At 39.8% G+C, this 25004-nt stretch overlaps 1 protein-coding gene across 3 annotated transcripts in view; it reads right to left on the reverse strand.

Moving 5' to 3' along the window:
* Nucleotides 1-10092: 10092 nt before the first annotated feature.
* NRP1 (neuropilin 1) overlaps nt 10093-25004 on the reverse strand; it is a 117213-nt gene continuing 102301 nt past the window's right edge. For 2 of the 3 annotated variants that reach the window (XM_052805943.1, XM_052805934.1), the window contains exons 14-18: nt 22178-22315; nt 17387-17658; nt 16783-16876; nt 15126-15185; nt 10093-13884 (exon numbers count right to left, since the gene is read on the reverse strand). In XM_052805943.1, coding sequence (XP_052661903.1) covers nt 13595-13884; nt 15126-15185; nt 16783-16876; nt 17387-17658; nt 22178-22315 — 854 coding nt within the window. In that variant the 3' untranslated portion in view covers nt 10093-13594. Of the gene's footprint in view, nt 13885-15125; nt 15186-16782; nt 16877-17386; nt 17662-22177; nt 22316-25004 lie in introns of all 3 variants that reach the window. The other variant, XM_052805954.1, reaches the window with a different exon arrangement.

Raw genomic sequence — 25004 nt, forward strand, 5'->3', positions numbered from 1 at the left:
AGAGACAGCTGAACCTGTACATTGAATAGTTAGAAAAACTGGACAATTTGCCACAGCCAATATCCTCTTTCTCTGAAAAGGCAACAGCATTGGTGACAACTGGTTCTATTTCACAGGCTAAAAAAAACGACAGAAACCATCATCCCTACAGAGATGAAGACATATGCTAGGAAACTGCAGTCACACTCTTTGCTTAATAAACTACTTCTCTTCACTTTTATTTAATCACTCTGTCCATGTAGAATCTAGGGTCACATATAAAATATATAGTATTTTAAATGCTCTTCAGTAACTCTTTCAATATACTTGAATTTGTGTTCAAGAAGGTTTCAAACCAAGCTTTAAAAATGTTCTCACAATGCCAAACCCCTGCTTCAGGGCATCATTTCATCTTGATTGGCTGGCAAGATATGTTTTTATTCAGTCCACAGAGGCAGCTTGTTTTAAAGGTCTAAAAATATCCATGATCTTTGGAATATTAATTCTCAGAGTTGGACCTGCATTGCTCTTCAGTGTTTGGAAAAGAGTGAAGTCTTTACAATCAAATGATAATGATATATTGGAAGGTGGAACTCGAGCTTCTAGCAGCTGCACCACAGTTCAATTACTCTAGAGATGAGATGTAACTTAAAAAGACAAATCCTGTTACTACCAATGGCCATCAAATATATTTTGCAGTCATATAGTTTTGTTGTGTGTGGAATATTGAGATAATCCCAAATCTTACAGATGTATTTTAAAGTATTACTTATTCAGGCTGCTGCACATGATGGCCACCAGGTTCTTGGGTCAAAAATCTTGGAGAGATCCTATGTGCATGTTAATCAATGCTGTTTTCATTCTTTCCAGTGAAATTAAGAGCACAAGAGTTTCAAAAAACCTGAAAAACTGCTCAATGATCACGACATGTTTGCCAATAGCAAACAGGCTGGCAAGTTCTTGAGACTGTGGCTTACACTGAATAGTAATTTACAGCAGGAGTTGAGCATTGGAACTGATTTGGGGGAGGAGACTTGTCTTCTAATGTTTCTTTAGTATTGAGAGAAATAAGCTCTCACAGACAGTAATTCAGAACAGCTAAATTGGACTTTTAATGAGTTCTGTGAGTTAGGTGCCTCAAGTGAACCAGTATCTGCATGCAGTTATGCACCAAACAACATGTCTAGGGATCAGAAGATATTTCAACTGCTTGAGGAATGAGGAGCTACTAAATATAGGAAATGATGTAAAAGGTGGCTTTATATATTTGCTAGCAATAGTAGTTGTTTGAAACTTGCCTTGGGGGGTTCTGGGGGTTCCTTACATTCTGAATGTACATTATGAACTTACAGGTCGTCGTTTTCGTACGGTAACATCAGCTACTTACTATACTTCATTTAATGTAAAAAATAGTTTCAGTGCTGGGAGCTATATCTAAGCTGTATAAAAGCTAAAATTGTGTTCTCTGCAAAAGATGATAATGATTATTTCATATTTGAAAGTCTGTGTGAATTACTAATGGCCAGTTTTCTGTACTTCTGCAATTGGTTAACATTTAGTTTGCATTTTTGAAGTTTTTCTATGGTTGTCTTTTGCTATGGCACTTATTCCTTGTCTGCTAATAGTCCTGTAAGACACTGGCATTGTTTTTCAGCTGGCAACAGTGGACAGTGGCCCTGAACATTTCTCCTTCATACAAAGCTCCATCTGACTCTCTGGGCTGTTTTACTTGAGTGAGGCCCATAGAATTGGGTCTGGCAGAACCATTAGCAGGAGGAGCAGGGACATTTTGGTTGCTCAGTGTTTTCTCTAGTTTCAGCATAGCTTAGCAGATTTTGGGATGTCTGATTACTCCTATTTAAAGGGCTTGGAAATGAGCTGTTTCCCATTTCTCTATCATTTGCACATTTTGTTTGTACAGTATCTTCCAGACATTTGATAACACATGCACCTAAGGGATCACAGCTGTCTCTTGTATGCATTTATATTTGTTTTAGAACATGCACTGACCTGAGGCAATAATCATAAAAGAAAAAAGGTATTTTTTTAGAATGATTGTAGAGAGAGTCAGAAAATCTTTATCTTCATTCTGCACAGTGAAGATGGAGAAACAGAAAATGGGCTTGGAAGAGATAAAAATCAAAGCACCTGAAACATGGATTCCCAAATATATTGAAGAGTAACATGAAGATAATATGGATGCCTCTGTCTCTCTGGTGTAGCAAGCACTAAAAAATCAGCACAAACTTCACCAAGATGTTGATTTACATGGCATACACTGGGGCCTGTCCTGTGTGCCCACATAAATACAGAAAGAAGGAAGACATGTCATGACCCTTTTGTTAAAATGCATATTCAGATAAGAAATATGAGTTTTCCTAATAAAAGGTAATCAGAAAAGATCTCAGGGTTCACGGCAAGCACAGTGGTGTCAATAACAATATCTATAATAATGCTTACTAACACTTCTGATGATAGTTTCTTCCAGGTCATTTCAAGGTTCTGTCAGGTTTCATTAATATGTTCACTAGGACTCCTTCTGTATCAAAAGCAGACAGTGATTTTTTGTCATCCTTCATGCTGCCTGTCATGGACATTAAGTGTGTTTCTTGCTGAGAAAAATGCTTAGCAAACCATCTAAAATAATGGTTTGAAATGCCTGGGAAGTTATGAAATATAACTATAAGTTGGAGAAGTTTGAGGCTTCCTGGAGAGAATGAAGACCTGCACTTCTGAAATATATGCTTTTTATTCGTGGAGTCAGAAGGAGTACCAGAGAATAAAAATGCAGGTAGATCAAATCTCTAAGAAGAAAAAACCAGCTTTGTGTGAAGTTATACATGTAGATCAGAATGAAACCAAAACACAAGATGAGGAAGTGAGAAAATGAATAGATGACTGTGAGGTAGGCAATGATCAGTCTAAACTGCAGCACTGTAGGAATACAGTATAATTAGCTTGTAGCAGCCGGAGCAAAACCAATTTAAGAAGCAAATTGAACAAGCCTATAAAAATTCAGGTTTAATTCTTAGTTCTGGATGCTGAATAAAGACACGACCAGACCCAAGTCTGCCTAAGTATGAGGGTAGAATAAGGCTTCTTCAAGGCATATCATAATTCTGTAGGTAGCAGTGGACGACACAGTGATAAAGGAGCTGTCGTCCTACCTACCTTCCCACCACATATTTGCCTCCATTACTGAAATTGAACCAGTGGGTTTTGAGAGTCCTACTATAAACTTAATGGTTAAATTTTGCTTCTGCTAGCTGGTTAGCAGGTGGACCAATGCTTTCAGATGTCAAAACCAACCATGATAAAAATCAGTCAAAGCAGTTCAGATCTTTGTCCCTGGGAAAACCAAACAAAACCACCACTAGTTTGTTCATAATTAGAAATAGTTAGGAAATTTTATTAATTTCATCTTACCCATCTAAAATATAGGCCTTTAAATCTGAACTATTTATTTAAACTATTCTGTAGACAAGAGAAACTGATACTGTAAGACGAAAATTCACCCCATCCTCACATAGGTGTTTGAAACAGTGGATATAAGTCACAATTCGGAGGTGATGTCCAACTTAGCCAGTGGTAGATGAGCTGAATGCTAGCCTTGAAGGCTAATTCACATTTGTAGTAGCATCCCAGACTTTGATGTATTGATCATAAAAACCAGCAACAGCTCTGGAAAATACAAAAGACAGCTGGCAATAAAGGCACTTGATGAAGACACCGGGTTTAGAACCATCTATGCTCACAGCAGCCACATTACAGTTTCTGCCTGTGAGGTAGGAATATACATTTTCTGTATCTTTTCATGTTGTTTTGCACTATGGGACCACAATTTGTTATCCTGTAGGCACTATCACAATATAAACATTAAATACAAATTCCTTTAGCTCAAAAAATATTATATGCATAAAGTAGTAGGGGAAAATATTTGCCAAATATTTATCTCTTTAGCCTGCAAAATCGAAGCTAGGAAGTGAGCTAGAAGAGAAACATGAGAGCAGCCTGAAAATACTTCCGCCTGTAGAGATGCTCTTTGCATTTCTAACTGCATTACTCTGTCACAAGGAATCCCCAAACCTGACTAAAACCCTCAGAGTTTTAATAATCACACAGACCTTTACCTTTAGGCAAACCTTCTATTCTAGTGCTTCTTCACCTTATGTTGTAGAATCAAGGTTGCATCTCAGGAGATACGTATATATGTATGCTTACTATATTTAATACACACAGAATGTGTTATTGGGTAAAATGTATATATTGGTAATCATCATCAGCTCCAAAGAAAACTAGTAAAAAGGCTGAAAACTCTATCGCTCTTAGTGTCTAATGAAGTGCCTTCAGCAAGTATGTGCCGATATGAAACCACAAAAGTCAGACTTGTGCTGAGCTGTGCATTATATAGGAAGCCCAGAAAAAATGGCAATCTGTATTAAAGTTCACAACCTGTGTGAAATGAGACTTGATTAAAATAATACAAGTTGTTAGCTCTGAGATGGTTCTTTATGTGAAATGAACAAAACTCACCACACATAACTGTGCAGTATAAAAAGCACTGAAATCTTCTCATGTGCATTTAAAGCAGTGCTTAGCATTGTAATAAAACACATGGTTCAGTTATAATGTGGGGTCAGTAATGCAAGGAGCAAGAAGGATAGCATTAAATTAAAGAAAATGAGAGATCTGACTGACTATCAGTTTAGCACTATTACTCATGATGAGAAGTAAAATGAAGTTCATGACCCCATCTACTCTAACTCTACTCTCTGCTCCTTCATGTCCTTCTGCAGAAGGCACTTCCTCAAGGAGATTCATAAATCCATACTTTCCTCCAATGAATTGGCACACACTTATTCTAACTGTTCTAACCACCATACTTCTATAAACAGGAAAAGAAAAGCTGCTGCTCTGAGGCAAGTTACTACATCATCTGATTGTGACTGACAGATGTTTGGTATTTTTCTCTTAAACTAGATGGTGACATCCTCACAGCATTTTTTCAATCTGTTTGTCTATAAAGTGCTGTGCACATTTACATTATTACATACAGTACATTGCAAAGAAGAACCAAATAGTCCTCATAATGCATATAACCTATTTATTACCCCTAGTAATTACCCGTATTACCCATAGTAATAAGCTGGTACTGGTTTATTTCAGCTTGGAAAGTAACCTGATCTTTTCCAGAAAGCAGCTATCACTTAACTTTTCATAAGCAAGAGTACTAACAAGATCTTTGGTAAGACACTTATGCTATGGAGAAATCCATCTTTTGCAATAATAGCTATTAAGAGCCATAAACTAATTGTAGATAATGGCCTACCATTCAGCCACAGTAATTCAGCCACTTTATCAAGATATATGGATTGAAGTTGACCACTTTAAGATGTCAGTATGCATGGAGAAAAGGGAATAGATTGTGAAAAGACTTGTTAAAAGTAGCAAAGATGATCCTTAGTTGCCTACAGATTGTGGGATTGAAGTAAGAGTCTAGATTTCAAGTGAACTTTCAGTGACTTCCTATTGCAAACAAGATAGTGATGCAAAACAACCCGCAGGCCAGGAGTGGCCGGGGCAGCAGAGCAGCATCAGCTGAGCAACTGGGAGGTCTGGTCCCACACTGGGCTTCCTAAGCTGGTAAATGGCAACTGGGGTGCCCCGCACCATGCAAGACAGAGAGTCTGGGGAAACATGGCTTATTTGGCAGGCCTTGTCTTAAGAAGAAGAAAGGCCGAAGAAATGCAAAACGAAGATAGTATGGCCTACAGCAAGAAAAAATACATTTGAATATGCTGGCAATGGGTACAAAGTGGTATTGCTTCCTGCTTGTAACTGTTTGGAGTACATGCAAAGGACGTTGGTGTTGAGGGTCAGAGATCTTTCACACAAAGGGTGGTGGCAACCAACGTCTTGCATCAGTCTCAGAGCTGCATGATCACTGTAGGATGTGAATTAGTCAACATGAGCTGTAGGTGGGACTGAGTTGTAGTTGAGTTCGTTCCTTGCTTTGCCTCCCATCTTCTGAGCACTAATTAAAAGAGAAACAAGTAGAACCTAGAATAAGGAGGTCCTTTCTGACCTACTCTTAACACTAAGTATTTTCCTGCTTTTCTTCCATTTTGTCAACAATGCTTGGGGTAAACCATTACCTTCACAGCCTGCTTACTTTGATAATCCTGTGCTTGCATCGCTTTGCAGAGTTGTTTGTTAAGCCTTTCCAGACGTTACAGGATAGTTTTCAGAAGGCTCCAGTGGCTGTCTCCTTACTGCTTCCCAGACATCTCAAATACCACCTCCAACCAGTCTGGCGGCTTTCCTCTTCACTCCACAAAACCTCATTTCAAAATAAAAAGAAATTTAATTTTTTTACATATTCAATGGTTTTTTTCAGTCCCATAGGAAGAAAGTGGACACAGCTATGCCTTCATTTTAGGTTTTCTCTTTTTTTTTTCCTTGCTGATACAGCTATGGGAAACAGATTCAGATTAGAAGGTTAAAAAGAGAGAAAGATAAAACACTGGGGTTCAGTTAGTAGTCTCAAAAGGCAAAATGAGAGTGACCCACTCTGTTATGCTAAGATCTATGAAGCTGGTAAGTAAATATTTAGTAGGAAGATTGGTATCAATATTTAATTAATGAATTAATGTAAAGTTATCAGGCCTGATGAAGAAAATATTGAGGCTCCCCAGAAGGTAGATTATTTATTAAAGGCATAGTGTCTGGGTCCCTGACATGGAGAACATAGCCCTGGCAGGGCTGTGGAAGAGGAGGGGTGGGACGAGGTGGGCTTTTCATGGCACCAGATGGGGCTATTTCATGCTATGCATGCCTTAGTAATGCATAGGAAGATGTTTATAAAAGTATTTGAGCAGTAAGGGAAGCATAAATTGCACTAAGGAAAAATATATTAACAGTAGGAAATCATAAAACCCAGTAGTTCAGCCCAGGCAATTTACTTCTGAAACAAATGGCATAAACCAACATGTTACAGAGGAATGGGAATAAAGGCGCTCAAGATGAAAATGATGCACGAAGAATGCCAATCTTATAGTCCTGAGATGCTGCCTGGGTCTTCAAAGACACATCCACACCTGTTGCCTCTTTGAGTGTAGAAATCCACCATTTAGGTTCAGCTACCCACTCCCTTCTTCCATGCTTGAGGATTTAAAAGTGCATGGCAGCTGCCAGAGGCATTTCTGTAATGCAGACATTTTTTGAGAATTGTGAATTTTTTTTTTGCAAGGGAAAAATGAAGGAAATGAACAAGGGAGTTTTCTGATTATTCCCTTTGCAGCTCATTTCACCTGAAATACTTGTTTCCTCAGGCAAGCTCTTCATCCTCCAGCCTCTCATCATTAAATCCCTCAGTCTTTGTCATGGCAACGCCTGACAAACCCTGCCAAACCTTTTCCTTACCTTGTCCCCTTGAGAGTACCACCTGACCTCTTTCTCTGGTACCAGCGGTGCTCCAGTAAGACTGCAATTCCTTTTTCAATCAGACCCACCTCACCCATTACGGAAACACAACTGTCTGTAATAAAACACAGTGCATGGTGCACAATGATGCTGTACAATGACAGGGACATGAATCAAATGTCTGAGATGAATAAAAACAATGTAAATTTAAATAGGAGAATGATTATTGAAGGTGGAATTAGGTTTGGACACATGATAAGACTCCATCCGTCTGTGAAAAATGCCAGAAGACTTTTTAATGAGATTTTCAGTTATAAACATTGAGACACCACCAGTCCTGAGGTGATAAGATTAGAGTTTGATTATGTGTAGCTATGACAATAGAAGTGTATATAGAGAACTGACCTACTGTAGAAAAGCAATTAGGGTCTATAGGGGGACTAATCAGCAAATAAAACAGCTATACAAAGTATCCCATGGCAAAAAAAATTCATATATACTCTGTTATAATTTAACAAACACTTGTACATAAAATTGTGGTTATGGGTGACTTGAGGCATGAAATGGTATAAAAGAAGAAATTAAAGCTCTTATAAATTAATGTTGCTTGAACCAATATGCCGTTAGGCATAATGCATTGCAAAAGACAGGACAATTAAGGAATGGGAAGGGAATTAATTCTGGGATCTAACATCCAGATGCCATGATCTGAAAATCAAAACCAACTTCGACATTTGACTTTGGGTTAGGAGAATTGACTTAGAAATGGACTAACTGTGCATAAGAAAAGACTTATAAGGGTCAAAATTAGAGCCATGCTAGTATGCACCTGTTAAGTCTTCATATGCCTCATAAGAGGTAATTTATGAGGACTGAGGAGCCTTCATCTCCAGTGGGACTGGCAGCTTCGGTCCAGCGGGCAGGTTTGTACAGGTGGACACTGCTGTCATTTCCGTGGTACCAGTGGGCCTTATCCAACCATACGCCAGCTGTGCTGCCCCTGCCTCTCCTGCCTTGTGCTGTGTAATTGTGTTTTACGTCCTGCAAAAAGGCAAGGAAATGGGACTGGGCTCAGCACTGTGGCTATGTGGCTGCTGGCTCAGGGCTAGTACATTTGATTGGTGAAATAATAATAACGTTTGCTTGTCACTACCTGCCAAAGACCCTTTTTACAGACTGTGACGCTAATATCTGTGCCTCAGAGTTATGCACTCCTGGCACTGGTTGTCTGTAGCTGACCCATCTGTTATTTCCATCTGCTCTTCTTTTTCTTTCAAGTTTACAAGTTACGTTCTGAAATGTAATTCAGCTCCCATTGCACTATTTTTGTCTTCCCTTTATGCAGCCTGTTTAGTGTGGAAAACTGAAGGTTTAGTGCTAAGTAGCTAGTGTTAGCTTCTAGGCTAATTAATTTCCCCTAAATAAAAGAAAGAGAATTTTCTTAACTTAAAATACTTGTCTCTATTTTCTGAACTTCATCCTCAAAATGGATTCACTTTATAGATTTCTTTTTTTCACTAATTAATTCCATTGCTATTTATTTTCCCTCAAAGAGCCCTGTGGCTGGTTATCACAGAAGCAAACAGAGTGCAATGAAGTAGATTTCTAAGGAATTTAGATTTAGTGATTATATGGACAACAACCTTCACAACTGTCTTTTGAGAGCACTCCCTCCTCTGACCACAAAGCAAAGCTTTGCTCAGGTGCCTTGCTGTAGTTCCATCTCTTATTTTAAACAGGTACCCACAACACTGCTCTCTCGAGGAGACAAGATTTGATACTTTCTCTTCAAGTGTAATAATCACCAAATATGTGGTAATAAGTACAATATTTTTCCCAGGAGTAGTAAAGTATTTGAAGTAAAATGTTTGTCCATGAGTACTTGACCTAATGACATACTGACAGTATGCGGATTGTTTGTGTGTGCAATGTAAAGAAAGGATTTAACAAACTTTCATGTGTGGAGTGCTCAGTATTAAAAAAACAGCAAATAGGTAAGTATTGCATAAAACAGGAAATGTGTTATCTAAAGCTTGTGATCTGGATGCAAACCTCTTGAAGGTCTCCCTACCCACGATCGTATGTTCCACAGACGAGTTCAGCACCCAGCTGAACACCAAATTAGGCCCAATGGGCCATCCTTCCAGTATTTGCTCCTGTCAGCAACTTGTGCTCTGCATTGGGAGATTTGGCCATGGTTGGGTAAGTCCTCATGACTTCAGTGGAAATTTGCAGGGAGCTCATCTGTACAAACCTTACTACTGGAGCAGTGGAGCAACTTGTCAAAAATGGACATTACTCCACAGTAAATCTCATCCCTCTAAGAGTAAGCCACAAGGGGTGTGTGTAACCTACACAGGGTGTGCGGCTTGGGCTTTCCATGGTGGCGAGGGGAATTACAACTTAAGAGCAGTGGTGGCATATTTGTCCTCTTAAATCCCTGCTGTTTGGCTAAAAGTTAGGCAGGTAGTGGGAGTGTCTTCCAGCAGGGAGAGAGAACTGGGCAGGCAGAGGGTGAATCCCTCCATCCTAAACCATGAATGGCCCCACCAAGGTGTCTGTTTGTTGGAGTTGCCTACCAACAGATGTAACAATGATTAAAACATCGTGCTTGTTGCAAGATGCTAAATAAAACCAGCCATTTAATAAACCCAATCCATTTTAGTATAATAAAATACATCAGGTATGGGATATTTTATGAAAATGTTTAATTCAACTGTTTCTTTGGAATGTAGTAGTCATAGTTTGGAAATTTAAGTTACAGTTCAGTTCTATGTGATTTTTTTAAATGCTACTCAGTGTCTGAGAATACAAATGTCATTTAAAGTTAAGGCTTCGCTGTTCATTTTGAAACAACAATTTACAAGTGTCATATTGTCATAGAAAATAAAAATTTCTGTAAAAAAAATTTGCACAAAGTTTTATGATGGTACAAAACATGAAGCAATAATATACCAGTAAAATGAAATCATTTTACTACAGAAGATTTTTATAGTTTTTCAATAAAGAAAAAAATATGTTATTTTACACTTTAAAAATTATGAAACAATCTAAAACAATATAAACTGAACATTTTGTAACACTGCCTTTACAAATTAATAACTTTATAAACATATAATTTTTTTAAATATATTTATCAGTGCAAGATACTTTTCAATGTAAAGTTGCAGTATCATTTTTCCTTTATTGAAGGGCAACTTTCATTCTATTACCTTCAGAGAAATCAAATCTTCAGTGCTAGATCCTCATTATCATAGTAAGGTCTGAAGACAACAAAGGAGATATATTTCATTTTGCGTTCACTATTCTCAGTATGTTAAAAGAAGACAAAACCCCAGCAACCACCAGCTTTACTGTTCAAATAGATCAAGACCAAGAGCTGGTCCAGAATCTATTGAAATCTGTGGATCCATGGGAATATTTCAAAAGGTTTTGGGCCTGGGCTCCCCATTGGGATTTTCTTTTCAAGGCAATATATGCATGTAACTCTCAATCAAGTAGTGGACTAGAAGTGTTTTCAGAACAGACCCTAACACCTGAAACACACAGTGATGGTGTACTTAAAATACTTTTGAAAAAATCCTTTTTCTCTTTGGGTTAATTAACTAGCTGCTGCGATACCATTATGGTCAAATTACAGTGTTAGATACAAATGAAAATTCTACCTCTGCCAAAGTGAGTTTGTCACTTGGGACATTTAATGGACTAACTTTTAGGCAAAACTTTCAGGCCTTAGGTGCTCTGTCTCACCTTCTGGAAGAGCCAAGGTCTAGATCCTGGGGAGGTAACTCTTCCAATTTAGGCATCTGAGGTTTGATGACCTGAAGTGGGTGTTTGAATTTTCACTATAGTCTTTGCCTTTAGGACTCCTTTGAAGTAGCAACTGTCCACTGTTTTTTTCTATTGGGTTGTCCTTTAAAATATTTCCACTTCAAAACTCATATTTTTACCTCCAGTCTCCCTCTCTTTTCTTCAATTTGTAGGTTACTGGTGGATTTTCTACAGATTTTTCTGTTTTATGGTTCATATTGGTGAAATGGTATGCTTCAAAACATTTAATTGATAAATAGGGGTGGATTCTGTTGCTCTATGTAATTCAAGGCTGAATTAGCCCTTCTTTAGTCCTGATCCTGGACAGGGTACTTCATTGCTTTACTACAAAAGCAGTTTTGGAAAAGACTAACTCAGAAAGTCACAATCACTTCCCTGACTCTACTCAGGGAATTCAGTGAGGAAAAATATAAGTTCAGCACTTTGCAGGACGTTCCTTTCCCCATGTTTGCACTGGTTCTATCTGCTGGTTGGTAGATACGCAGGGGAAGGTTAAAGCTGCCTTCTTCCACTGCCTCCCCAATTATGGCTGTGCTGTGTGCGGGGCACTGCAGAAAACCCAGGGGCTCCCCTCGCACCTGCAGGAGGGGAGCAATCCCTCTGGTCCCTCGCCTCTTCCTATGGACCCCTGCGGGAAACAAAATCTTGTTTCTTTTTACCCTGTTGGACCAGATGCATAGGCTGTTGAATATATTTGTCCAATAGTATTTGTCCTAAAGTATTAAAAAATTGCCACATAATTGTCAAGCACATTTTCCCAACAGCTTACATTACTCGGCTCGCTGAATCTGTCACTATCTGCACTTCTGGTCAAACAGAAACCTCCTGGTATGAAATGCCAATTGGATATAACAGGATGATAAGAACATACCCTACATACACTGTGGGATTTTATTCTGCCCTCAATACCCACACATAAGACCAATTAGCATTGATTAGCATGAAAATACACGTTTACTGAGAGAACAGAACTCTGGGTTCAGGTAGGGGCAGGAGGAGGAAAGTTTCTCTTTTTACAGGCAATCTTTTCAGTAAGGGAATCATTCTCCCTAGTGTAATTAACAGGCAAGCTGTTCAGGATAAAAGACATATTTCATGACTTCAGGAAAAAAGATACTGTCACTTTATGCTGTTAAGAAGAAACCCAAAGTTCGACTTTGGAGGGTAAAGTTAAGAATTTTCCCTTATTTTTTAACACAAACTCTAATAAAATCCTTTGCCATTACCAGCAAGTTAAAGCTGCAGTTTTCTTTCCTTGGCAATGGCAAATGCTTATGCAATCTACTCAGAAAGAGAAAGAGAGAGAGAAAGAGAAGAGAAAGGGAGAGAGATTTTACATTTGAAAATACATTCTATATGAAAGAACAATAAAAGGGAATATTGCAGCTTTATACAAAAGGGTCAAGAGACATGAAGTTGAAATACAGAAAGCAGAACAATCGAGCCAGGTTGTCAAATCTGATTAGCCCTTGCCTTGCTGAGGCTACTTTCTTACACTAAAATATACTTTTCTTTTAGTCAGTGAGCCATTAGAATATGATTAAAGACAAGGGCATAACTGCAGAGAAGCGGAGCTGTAGTTAATGTTAACACAATGAGAAGCAGTACAAACAAAAAGGCACTTGAGAGGACATACACTAGCCAGTGCCAAGGACTTTTTTTGTTTAGTTTTTAGGCAGTACACTTGGTTACCAGTTGTGTCTGATGATGGCACATACTCTTTTATGGCGTTCACAAGCACAAAATTTAGTACAACACTGAAAAACATCAATAAAATTTGACTGTATTGCTTCGTAAACAGAGCTGACACACTATATCGGTACTGATGCAGCAGTACTTTCAAAAACATCCTAACCCTTCTTTGCCTATGCACAACACGAGCAATTATACACAAATACAGGTGCAGGAGTCCACTAAATTGCTGTTACTCCAATATTTTCTGGGCACTGAGCTACAGACAGCATGTCCATCCAAAGGACCCCACTGAATACATTTTGTGACAGCATCTTGGATTTTGCACAGTAAAACCCAAATTATCCATTAACAGAAAACAAGAGAGAGGGAGAGAAAGAAAGACAAAATGAACTATAAGTCAATCATACTTGGTCTCAATACCAGCATTTGATTATTCCAAACGAAACCAACAGAAAAAGCAGACTGTACATGATTCAGATTGTTAACACAGATTGTTGTCCATGTTTATCAGTTACACACTCATTGAAGCTCCTGAGAAAAGCTTGGCTCAGTGTCATCAATGCACTTTTCAGCCTGTACAGTAAAAGAAGATCAACAGTTCCCCAGCATGACCGAGCTATGTCCTTCCATCCCGATTCTCTGAAACTTCTCTAGTCGCTTTATACCTTCATGCTTCCGAGTATGAATTCTGTGTGTTTAGTTTATCTTTTTTCAGTTTCACACCATCGACCAGTTCAAAATTGTAATTCTCCAGTGCAGACAAGTTCCTCTCTGACATCCCATTGTGCCAACAGGCACAGTACAGGACAACTCCACAGATGGCTCCTAAAAGCACCCCGAGTGCACTCATGGCTATGATGGTAATAAGGATTGGATCTAGGGTCTTCAGGACATTGCCTGGTTTCCTGGAGATGTTATCATCGTAGTCCTCGCCTGTATGGTATGGAGGTGTAAACCCTGAAATGGAATAAAGAATTGCAAAATTTTCAGAACTGATTCTAGTTAGAACTTTGATGAGTTGGAGATTTGGAGAAAGGACATCAAGTTTTTGACATAAATTGCTACATAATTTGAAAACCTAGCTTCTAGGAGGTAGTCATAAATAGCTGAAAACTATGTGGCCCAAATAATTGTTGATTTTTTTTCATACTGTTCTCCAATCCTTGAATCTGCTGCATGTTAGTAGGGGTCTGATTCTGCCTTGGATTAAGTGGGAGTCTTGGGAATGAATAACCATATCTTTTGATTATATTTTGCCAGCTTTCAGTATTTAGCTCAAAAATGTTAATTAAATCTTGTTCAGCTCCGTGTGAAGGTTTATAGCCTCAGACATTGATTGGGAATCTCCAGCCATTTTGCATCCATCTCCACTTCACTGACTTCAGGATTGGACCTTGAAATGGAAATAGTGACAGAACTGACACAGAAGAGCACTCTGCCCTGTTGTGTAAAATATTCACTGGGTATCATAATGTTTTCCCTCAACCCTTTCAGTTTATGAAAGAGATCCAATAAGCTTGCAAACCCTGCTAACTGTTGCAGGAAAAACCAAAAAGTCTTTTTGGATAAACTCTGCTTTCACTGAAATCAATGATAGCAATCCCGTTGACTGTAACAGAAGAAAATTAAGCTCTGCCTGAAAAATGCAAGTATATTTTATTATTGGGACAATATGACAATTACGATCCATTTAATGATCCATTTACAGCTATCATCATTGAAAATGATAATGTTTTGGTAGACTGGTCATAAAATGACATTTTCAGCCAGGTCTGAGAAACAATTAGCCTGAAGAGTTTTGAGCCTAATTACCTAGACACTGCGTGAATCATAAATTGTAAGATATAATGATAGCTGTTTCTTCAGCTGTGGACAAGCCTTCAGATAACAAAATATTAAGGATCTATAGTGTGCATGCTTATATATGTACACAATGTGACAAATTATGTATAAAAAATTTGAAAGGTTTGAGATAGGTATGAATAATACAAAGTCCATAAGATTATATGACACAGAAGAATAAAACTATTAAATTCTTCAAATGAATGTAAGCCTTCTTAGCATCTGATCTAGATAAATCAAAAAACCTTAATACAATATGCAGTTAGAGAACTAATCTATAAATAAATAGAATACACAAATTCCTGTGAAAATGTACTTTAAAATTAATTCCCTTTTAACAATAACACAATTTTTACCTGTTTGATTACTTTCTGGGTCTTCTTCTTCATCTATTTCATTCTCCACATCAGTTGATTCTAATGAAGCAAAGAGAATTGACATTGATTATTAGGGTTACAAACACTGATTGACTATCATGCTGGCAATAATGGTATAGCAGATTTTCCTGTGTCAGAGCATCATTATGTCAGCTTGACAGAACTGTTCATTATGAAGGGCTCTGAAAATTAATGGAGAAAAAAGAAAGATTTAAAAACTCCTCTCCGCCCAGTCTTGGCACAGTTTTAGTTATCAGCAGGGGTTTTCCATGCCTGGGAAAGAGAAATCAGTGTGATGAATTAGCATCTCATTCATTGTATTTACAATTTTGGAGCCCAATTCCATAACACTTCATCAGCGTAGGCATAGTTAATCACAAGAACAGTTTCACTGACTGCAGCGAGACCACTTGTGTTTGGGCTTCAGACTGAGCTTTTGGCTTTAGCTCCCACAGGCCAAAATCTTTGCTCAGCATTTCGTTTGAACAATCAAAACATGTGGAGGTAGGAAAGAAGTTACTTTCCTCTCTCATTTTGGAGTCAGATAAATGTCATCACTGGTCCCAGCACCCTTCTTGGCACTGAGGACACACTGCAGGAGGACCAAGCAGTGTGTCTTGCCTCTCTTTTCTGGTAACTGTCACTCTGGTGGCATATGATGAACCCCAGGAGAGGGAATGTGTGATAAAAAGAGATTGTACAGTTTTCTCATCCTGCAGTGAAATTACCATGTAGTTGGAGTCTGTCATGTTACCCTCAAAAGACTATTAGCTACAAAAGGTGAGGAATACCCTCTATTATTGCTCCCAGTTGTGTTGCCAACTCGCATGGCGTAAGTTTATATTTCTAATGCTGCGGGTTCTATTCCCTCTCCTACAGAAAAGTCATTGCTTCATCTCCATCATGAAGGACAGGGTTCAGTTTCTTGCGTTTGTCTGGGGTTGCTGCTGCCAAATTACGTGCAGTATGCAATGCACATATGATCAGCAGTGACCAGAATAACTCAAGACTGGCTAGAAATAGAAGGACTCAAATAGCATCTCAGGAATAGCCTGGCTCAGATGTGGAAAAGGCCATGTTCTAACATTACTTCGTGTCCCACATGTCTGGGATCTGGTGACTACAGCGAACGAGTCGCAGCAAACTCAGAATTGCAGGACAGCAGAGGACAGACCAGGGGCCATTTCGCCCTATCTGTGTATCCTGTAAGGGTTTGATATGGTCCTTTAAAATAGAATTCAAGTAGGCTTGGTAGTAAGTGATCTAGAAAGGGTGAAGAAATAAAATTGAATTTTGAGCATTAGTTAAAACAGGGAAGAGCATTAGGAAAACCAGAAATTTAAAGAGGACAGCAATCTAAAATATAGGGAGGGATGTGAGAATGGGGACATGCTGTGACCCACATCAGTAGGATGCCAGTGCTGATCCAAAAGATTGCAGTTGCTGCGGTACTGAGGTGACACCAGTGACACTTAGTATGAATAAAACTATGGGCCAGATCAGGATGTTTTCAGTGCAAGACTTCCTATATAGTCAATAATTATCTATCCCTTTCTCACAGATAAAAACAGCTGTCAAAACAAAATAAATAATGTTTTGGATGAGATGTCTATATGTTCTTGCTATTTGTACTTACTTCGGCAATCCTCTTGTGCTACGTGATTGTCAATTTTAATATCATCCACGGCAATTCCTCCAGTTCCTTTTCCAATTTCTCCCTCAATAACCACCTGGCAAAATAAGATAGTGTTCACATTATTTTCCTGTTAATACACAATTGCAGCATTCAGGGTATCTTAATTCTTAATTAGTTGTTAACACACATCTTCACTTGTCATGATGACACTCTACATGTACTTTGATTGTGGCCTGCCAATCTGCACTGCATGCCTTTATGAACTTATATATGCAAATGTGAATTTATATAATGTCGTAACTTCATTAAAGACTTTTACATCAGCAGCAAAACTGCGTCAAGGATGCAGTTTTGTGATAGACGAAAAATGATTTCAAAACTATTTATTTGGCCTTCGATAACAAATTGCTTATATCACTGTCATCTGAGATACCATGAAATATGCCACTATTATTACTGTCACAGCAACAGCACCTCATCTGTAGGTATAATACTGTCTACATAAATCCTTCAGTGACATTTTCTGCTATGGTGTGTAAAACATGACGAGCAAGGTCTTACTGGCCTCGGCTCCATTAGTTCAGCAAGGAGCAGTCAAGCTCACCTGATAGTGTTTCACAGACTTGTGAAGAAGAACACGTCCTTCCTTCCAGCAGTTTGCCTGGTGCCCGCTCAGGGTCCACAGCACCTGGTCATATTCATCCGGCTTTTGGTACCGCAGTTTGATCTTCAGGGTGCCAACGTGTGCACCAGACATGTGGTACCAGAAAGTCATGCAGTGGGCAGAGTTCTGTGAGTAAATCACGGGGCTCAGCAGTCGGGCAACTTTCCCTTTCTGGCTTTCGTCAGCTTGTGAATAAATGAAATTGCCATCTCCTACTGTGACAGAAGGACTGCGTTAGGAATAGCCACCAGCTTTTTTTTTTCTTTGTGTACCTAAGAAGGCCCAACCACCCCTGATCATTTTGTTTTCCTTCCACACTGATGGGTCAAGCCTCACAACCGGGAGAGTCAGAGGGCATTGGTTTGGGAGCTCTAGGAAAGCTGAGGTACTCTATGGAGAGTTTATTTTTTCTGGCAGTCTCCTTTGCTGTTCATTGGGATGCTTTGTGCTGAGAGTGAACCGGAACAACATGTTCACTACGTGGCACACACTTGCTTTTGCTCAGGGAAGGAGGCAAAAGCAAGTTTGGTGCAACAGCATATGCTCCATTAGTCAGCGTGCACCTCCCGAAGAGACCCAGCCCTAGTTCAGCAGGCTAGACAGAAATCCCTGGGGCCTACTCTACACTAATTCTGCCAAGAGCTATTTTTAATCTCTGTTTAAAGTAATCTGTGTTCGAGAAGGCAAGATTAGAATGGGAAGAACACTGGCGGATAACATAGCTTTGAACAGCCATGGTCAGAGATCAGGAACTGAGATCTAAACAGGGCTCCTAAATAGAGTCTGAGCATTGTCCCAAATGGTGCCAGAGTTCTTCCATTGATTTTTGTAATAATATATTGGGCTCTGTATATTTGTGAGCCGTTTCCCAAAAGAGTAAGATTATGTCTGGTATTTTCTGAAGTGCATGATGAAATCTGAACACCTAATGCCGTTAACTTGGAAAATTACTTGCTTAATCACACTGGGAGAGAAGCACGTGGGAGTGTGATTAGTTTGGTAATAGAAAATTGCTAAGTAAGATACTGACTACAGAGAAGTGCTTCTGACTTTCACCAGCCAGGCATCCATTCCAGTCAGCTTTTGAACAGCTTCTTTGCAGAGAATTATGGTGGAAAAATATGAAGTTCATCCTGGTATGTGTAAGAATAGATTGCATGTGTAATGCACTCACACAGAAGGATAGAGACAGCACTTACTGGCATTGGTATAAAGTTATTTTGAAAGTAAGAAGGAGAAAAGTAATAATAAGAAATACTATTGCTCAAATGCTGAAATAAGTATACATATCTCTGTTTATACCAGTGCTTAAACAAAAGAAAAGTAAAAAGAGGCAAAGGAAGATGTTTTGGAAGGGTGGTGTCTTATCAACATTGGGTTTTGCTTATATATGATGTTCTTGAATTTCATTTGAAATAATGTATAATTGAGGCTTGCTGGATTGTAATGGTATAGTCCTGCACCAATGGAGAAGGGAAGATGAGCACTGCTACTCTGGGAAGCATAAGAAGGACATGGTATTAAAAGATGAACCAGGAACAAAGAGGAGTGGGTTAAACCCAGTGGCTGGAAGGAGTGGGCCTAATAAATGAGAAGTAGAAATATTTCTTCTAACATGAGACAAGGACCTTTTCTTTTGTGTGGATTTTTCTGTGGGCAGTCAGAGGTATCCTAGCCAATATGCATGTGGAAGTATCTGGTCTTTGAAAGAAATTTATAGGGGAAGATGATGTTAAATTGCCAAAAAAATTCAGGCTTTTTTTTTTTTAATTTTCTATCTTACTGCAGTAATATCTTGTCCAGCTTCTTCAATGGGAGTGCTTGTGCCTATATGTTCTTTCCAACTTTTTTTTCTGTGCAGAGGGCAGCACAACATGTGCAAATGCCATCAAAGAAACATAGAGTGGTTTGGGCAGGAAGGGACCTTAAAGATCATCTAGTTCCAACCCCCCCTGCCATGGGCAGGGACATCTTCCACTAGACCAGGTTGCTCAAAGACCCATCCAACCTGGCCTTGAACACTTCCAGGGATGGGGCACCCACAGCTTCTCTGGGCAACCTGGTCCAGTGCCTCACCACCCTCGCAGTAAAGAATTCTTTCCTAATATCGAATCTAAATCTACCCTCTTTTAGTTTAAAGCCATTACCCCTTGTCCTATCACTACACTCCCTGTTAAAGAGGCCCTCTCCATCTTTCTTATAACCCCCCTTTAGGTACTGGAAGGCTGCTAAAAGGTCATCCCGGAGCCTTCTCTTCTCCAGGCAGAACAAGCCCCACTCTCTCAGCCTGTCTTCACAGGAGAGGTGCTCCAGCCCTCTGACCATCTTCGTGGCCCTCCTCTGCACTTGCTGCAACAGGTCCATGGTCCATGTCCTTCTTATGTTGGGGGGCCCCAGAGCTGAACACAGTACTCCAGGTGGGGTCTCATAAGAGTGGAGTAGAGGGACAGAATCACCTCCCTTGACCTGCTGGCCATAGTTCTTTTGATGCAGCCCAGGATGTGACTGGCTTTCTGGGCTGCCAGTGCACATTGCTGGCTCATACCCAGTTTTTCATCCACCAGTACACCCAAGTCCTTCTCCTTAGGGCTGCTCTCAATCTACTCATTGCCCAGCCTGTATTTGTGCTTGGTAAAGCCCCTACCCATGTGCAGGACCTTGCACTTGGCCTTGTTGAACTTCATGAGGTTCGCACAGGCCCACCTTTCAAACCTGTCAAGGTTCCTCTGGATGGCATCCCTTCCCTCTGGCGTGTTGACTGCACCGCACAGCTTGGTGTCATCGGCAAACTTGCTGAGGGTGCACTCAATCCCACTGTCCATGTCACCAACAAAGATGTTAAATAATGCCGGTCCCAATACCAACACCTGAGGAACACCCCTCATCACTCCTTTCTACTCAGACATTGAGCCGTTGACCGCAACTCTTTGAGTGCGACCATCCAGCCAATTCCTCATCCACCGAGTGGTCCATCCATCAAATCCATGTCTCTCCAATTTAGAGACAAGGATGTTGTGCGGGGAATGGTGATAGGGAAATCCAAAGGGAGTAAAAAAGGAAAATAATCACAGCATTAGGATGACTGTCTCAGTTGGAAGATCTAACGCTGACCAGATTTAATCGTATCATGTATAATTTGAAGTGACATACAGCGTATCGTGCTGTCTTAAAGCAATTGCTGTTGAAGATAATTTCCGTGGAGTTTCTTCAGGTTTATACACGTGCAGCTGAGAACCAGATATGCCTGTGAGTTGCTCATTGTTGTTCTCCCAATATATAGGGTGGCCTTGCTGTATAGCAGTGACACCGAGGGGCTTGTTTGGGATGTCAGTGCCATTCAGATTGCTCGTGGTCTGCGTTCACACCCACTGTACTCATTCTGTACCTGCTGGCAGGTGAATGGCAAACCTGGCAGGTGAAGGTGCCATTAGAGTTGAAGGAAAATTTTGGAAAATATTGAAAGTTAGTGCAGTAAGGAGAAAAAGGGGCTGCACGTAAGAGTTACTGAAGCTACAGCTAATGGAACAAGTAAGTCTTCTGCACTTGCAGGGCCCAGCGGAAACAACAAAAATCTCATTTGAAGAATATCATTTCTTCATCTCTTGATTGAAGACAGGTTCAGTCGCTCTATAATCCGTGGTGGCAAAGTGCAGATAGCTCTCATTTCCAGAATATTATTGCAATGCCGGGTCAGGAACTCTGTCTTCATTGTCTTAATTAGAGCTTTACTTATGCATGCCTTTTAGATTTTGTCAGTCTCTGGCTAACATAGCTTTTAACCTCCTTTCAATGTCAGATCCTACTGAGCCATTTCACTTTACTCTACATCAATTTTTCCACCATTACAGCCTTCACTTCAGCTAACTGCATTTAGTTAATTTGATGCCATTTATTTGTACAATGCCATTTATAGTCAAAGTATTATAAGTTTTTTTTCCCTGAAACTACTGTACTTGTCTTAAGATTCAATTGAAAGTGTCTCAGAATTTAAAAAGTCCAATTTTGTCTAATTTCCTTGTCATTCTCATTAAGCAAAGGGGTTGCAGAAGTGGGAAGGGGAATTCATTTCAACACATTTGATTAATCTGCACGTATACAAGAGAGAACACTAAAGCGAGAGGCTGTGCAGGTCACGCAATGCCCTCCCTTCTCCACTAGCCAGCAGCATATTTACTGCCTAATTATGCAGAACCATGAGTTAGATACTACAAAACCAACCAATCAATTTCCCAGGGTGATATTTCTGGAAAAACTGTGTGTGAACAAAGGGTTAGCTATAATCTCCAACTCCTGCCAGAGAGGAGGAAAGTGTGGAAATACATCCATCTGGGAAGCTTCACTTACAGTACCTTTCTGTGGTGGGCAGTCCCTGTAACTACAAACAGGAATAATGTGAGATTTGTTTGTGACTGTATCACTTGGTAAGTGATATCTGCAGAGTATTTGGTCATTCAGATTTTTTTCCTACCCCTATTATGGTTATCCAAAGGCAAGTCAGGGGAAGGCAATATCTTCAATTCCTGGCAATAAATGATCTTTATTCCCCAACAGAAAGGACAATTATGGTCAGCTGTGACTACATATAATGGATTAAGTTGCCTAGAGAATCATCTTTGTGACTCTACATATTTTAGGTATAATTCACTCTCCTATGGTTTTGGAAGGCATGTTGGTATTAAACAGAACAACCTCTTCCCACGTAAAATGGCTAAATCATGAACTCATGATTACCTGTGTGGTCTTGAATCGGCCCAGTTTTGCTGGTCAGGATTGCCCACTTTAAATCCACCTGGTTGTCGTGCTCCCAGTGGCACAAAGTCTTCTGGGATCCCCAGCCAAAGGCACAGTTGAAGTTGTATAGTGGCAGCTCTGCAGGGAAAGAGGGAAAAGGAGGGATGAAATATGATTATTAATTGCATAATTCAGATTTTGTACTTCAAAATCAAATGCATGCATTGACCATTAACAGAACCATTCCACCTGAAACTCTGAGAAGCCATGGCAAGAGCAGCTCTGCTGGGAAACAGGTGAAGAACAACTATTTCTAGTAAATGATGTGGTTGTTTTTTATCTCTTTATGACCCATATTTTGGGATTTTTTTTGTGGTTAGGTTAATTCTTTTGATTTGCCCACATTAGCTGATAACTATGCTGTAACATATATGACTCAAAAAGAAAGCTATGGCTTATTTATCAGATATGTTTTCTGGTTGTTAATATCTATTTGTACCATAATGGTGCAACGTTTTGCAACAACTCACAATAAGATTTGGAGAAAAATAAGAAAGGGCAGAAACACTAATGGAATGTCCTTGGCAGGAAAGGATTTCTGGTGAAATGTACAGTACTTGGCTTCAGTAAGGAACTTATTCCAGCATCTTCCAGACAGTTAAGTAGGCCCACAAGATGGCAGCATTGAAATGGACAAATTGAGATGGAAAAGGGACAAATGTGGCTGATTGCCAAATGAACTCAAAATAAGCTTCAAAACAAGCTCCATGTAAAACAAGGGAAGTCTGGTATTATGGTCAGGATGAGATCATATCTTGTTTTCAGCTTCTCTTCAGTTCTGCCCAAAGGTTTAATACATAGTAGCTTATTTTCTTCAATAGAACTTGGAATTTGAATGGAAAGATTATACAAAGATAGCATATAAATCCCTTGCATTTCTTCATTTCAGAAGCAGTTTGAAATCTTTTGGGCTTTTGGTTCCTACCCCATTGGTATGAACTTTTACCTCACCTTGAGCAATGACAACTCCCAGTAGAGCAATACCCTTCCCACAGCAATGAGACCAAATCCTGAAGTCTTTTCTCAAGCATGACTCACGTCTTATTAAAGGAATAACTTGGGTTTACTTTAATGAGATGCTTTGTGCAAGTATGAACTAAGAACAAAGGACTCTGCTCTCATCAATATCAGCTCTGGGGGAAGAATTGTGTTTCTTGCCCATTATTAACCCCCCCCCCCCCCCCCCCCCGGAAAGATAATGGAAGCCCTAGAATGTGTTTTGTTTATTGTGGGAAAATATGGAGAAATATGGAAGTGTGTTGGGACCTGTGGCTGGCCAGACCTTTGAGGTGGAGCTCTTCCAGTCTGAAGAGGCAAAGACCTCCTCCACGTAGTGAGCTGCCCAGGGAAGACTGGAAACGGTTTTGAACTTACAACCCAGGTTTTAATGGAAAGTAAACTAGAATAATCATTTTATCAACACAGAGAAAACCTCAGGTGAGTAGCTTGAGACAGAATGGATATAAGAAGTGTTCATCTGTCATTCTCTCCTTGCCTGCTATGTCCTTGTTTGGTGGGTCCTTTCTCCCAGACAGAGTTTTAACTCAAGTCACTCGATTCCTTCACTGCAGCCACTGTGCCCTCTCCCCTCTGGCCTGTAGAAAATTTCTTTCTGTCAGCAGAGAGGTCTGAGCGTATGGCAGCTCCTGCCCCTCTCCTCTGCCTGTCAGTACCTCGGCTGTGCTGCGGCATCTCTCTGCACTGAACCCTCATTCTTCGCTCCTTCCTTTCATCTGTCCCATCCTGCCTGCCCCCCGACTCCCTCCCGCCGGCGTCCAGAGGGGTCTATTCCACATCGTCACGAATACAACATCCTAGCTGGGAACAAATGAATTAAACAGATAACGTCTGGCACAGGAATTCAATGTGGAGAAAACATGTTTCCTGGAGCACCATAGCCCTTTCTAGGAAAGGGGCAGATCATGGTGAATAATCTCTCTTTGGGCTCAAAACGTTGAAGAAGCAGAACTCAGCCTGTGCGCACAGGAGTGCAGAAAGGCAATCCATTATGTTTCTTTCTTCAGGATATGGTTTTTGTTTTTTTCTTTCTGGACAATGGGGCCATGATCAAAGACATCTTGCCCAAAAGGGGACATCTGAAAATCAAGGGGAGTTTTTAAAGAAACAGAGCAACATTGAAATGAATTAAAGGGTTTTAAGTTTGTGAAAAATAGCCTTTCATTGTCAAGGAGGCCTAGAGAGAGCTATATTGCACGGCTTTGACATCAGAGCCATGAAACAGAACAAAATTAATCTTATTAATCCCAAAGGATTATATCATGCAAAGCTAGTGATAGCCCGTGTGGTATTCAAACCACAGGAAAGGAGTCAGTGGTAGATAGATCACATCAATATGAACATATCACACAGCATAAAGGAGCACATAGCATAAAGAGATTGAAAGGACTGGTATTGTTCAACTCTGTGTAAAAATAAATAGCAGAAGACACAGGAGAAGTATATAAATGGGTGAAGAATCCAGAGAAGGAAGATTGCAATATTCTGTTTTCTCCATTTCATAGCCTAAGAACTGTGAGGTATCCAGTGAAGTTCGATGCAGATCAAAGGAAAAAAATTCTCATATGATGTGAGTGATACTTGCTTCCCTCGAATGCTGCTAAGGCTGAACACAATTCAAAGAGAACTGGATGCTGAAATGGATAAGGAAAATATCCAGAATTTAATTGTTAATTCTAAATTGCAGGGAGCAACAAAAGCCTTTTTCTTCATGGTCTGAAGCCAGCTCTGACCATTGGGATTAGAAGGA

This window comes from Harpia harpyja, chromosome 1 (assembly GCF_026419915.1).
Source record: "Harpia harpyja isolate bHarHar1 chromosome 1, bHarHar1 primary haplotype, whole genome shotgun sequence".
NCBI classification, from domain to species: Eukaryota; Metazoa; Chordata; class Aves; order Accipitriformes; family Accipitridae; genus Harpia; species Harpia harpyja.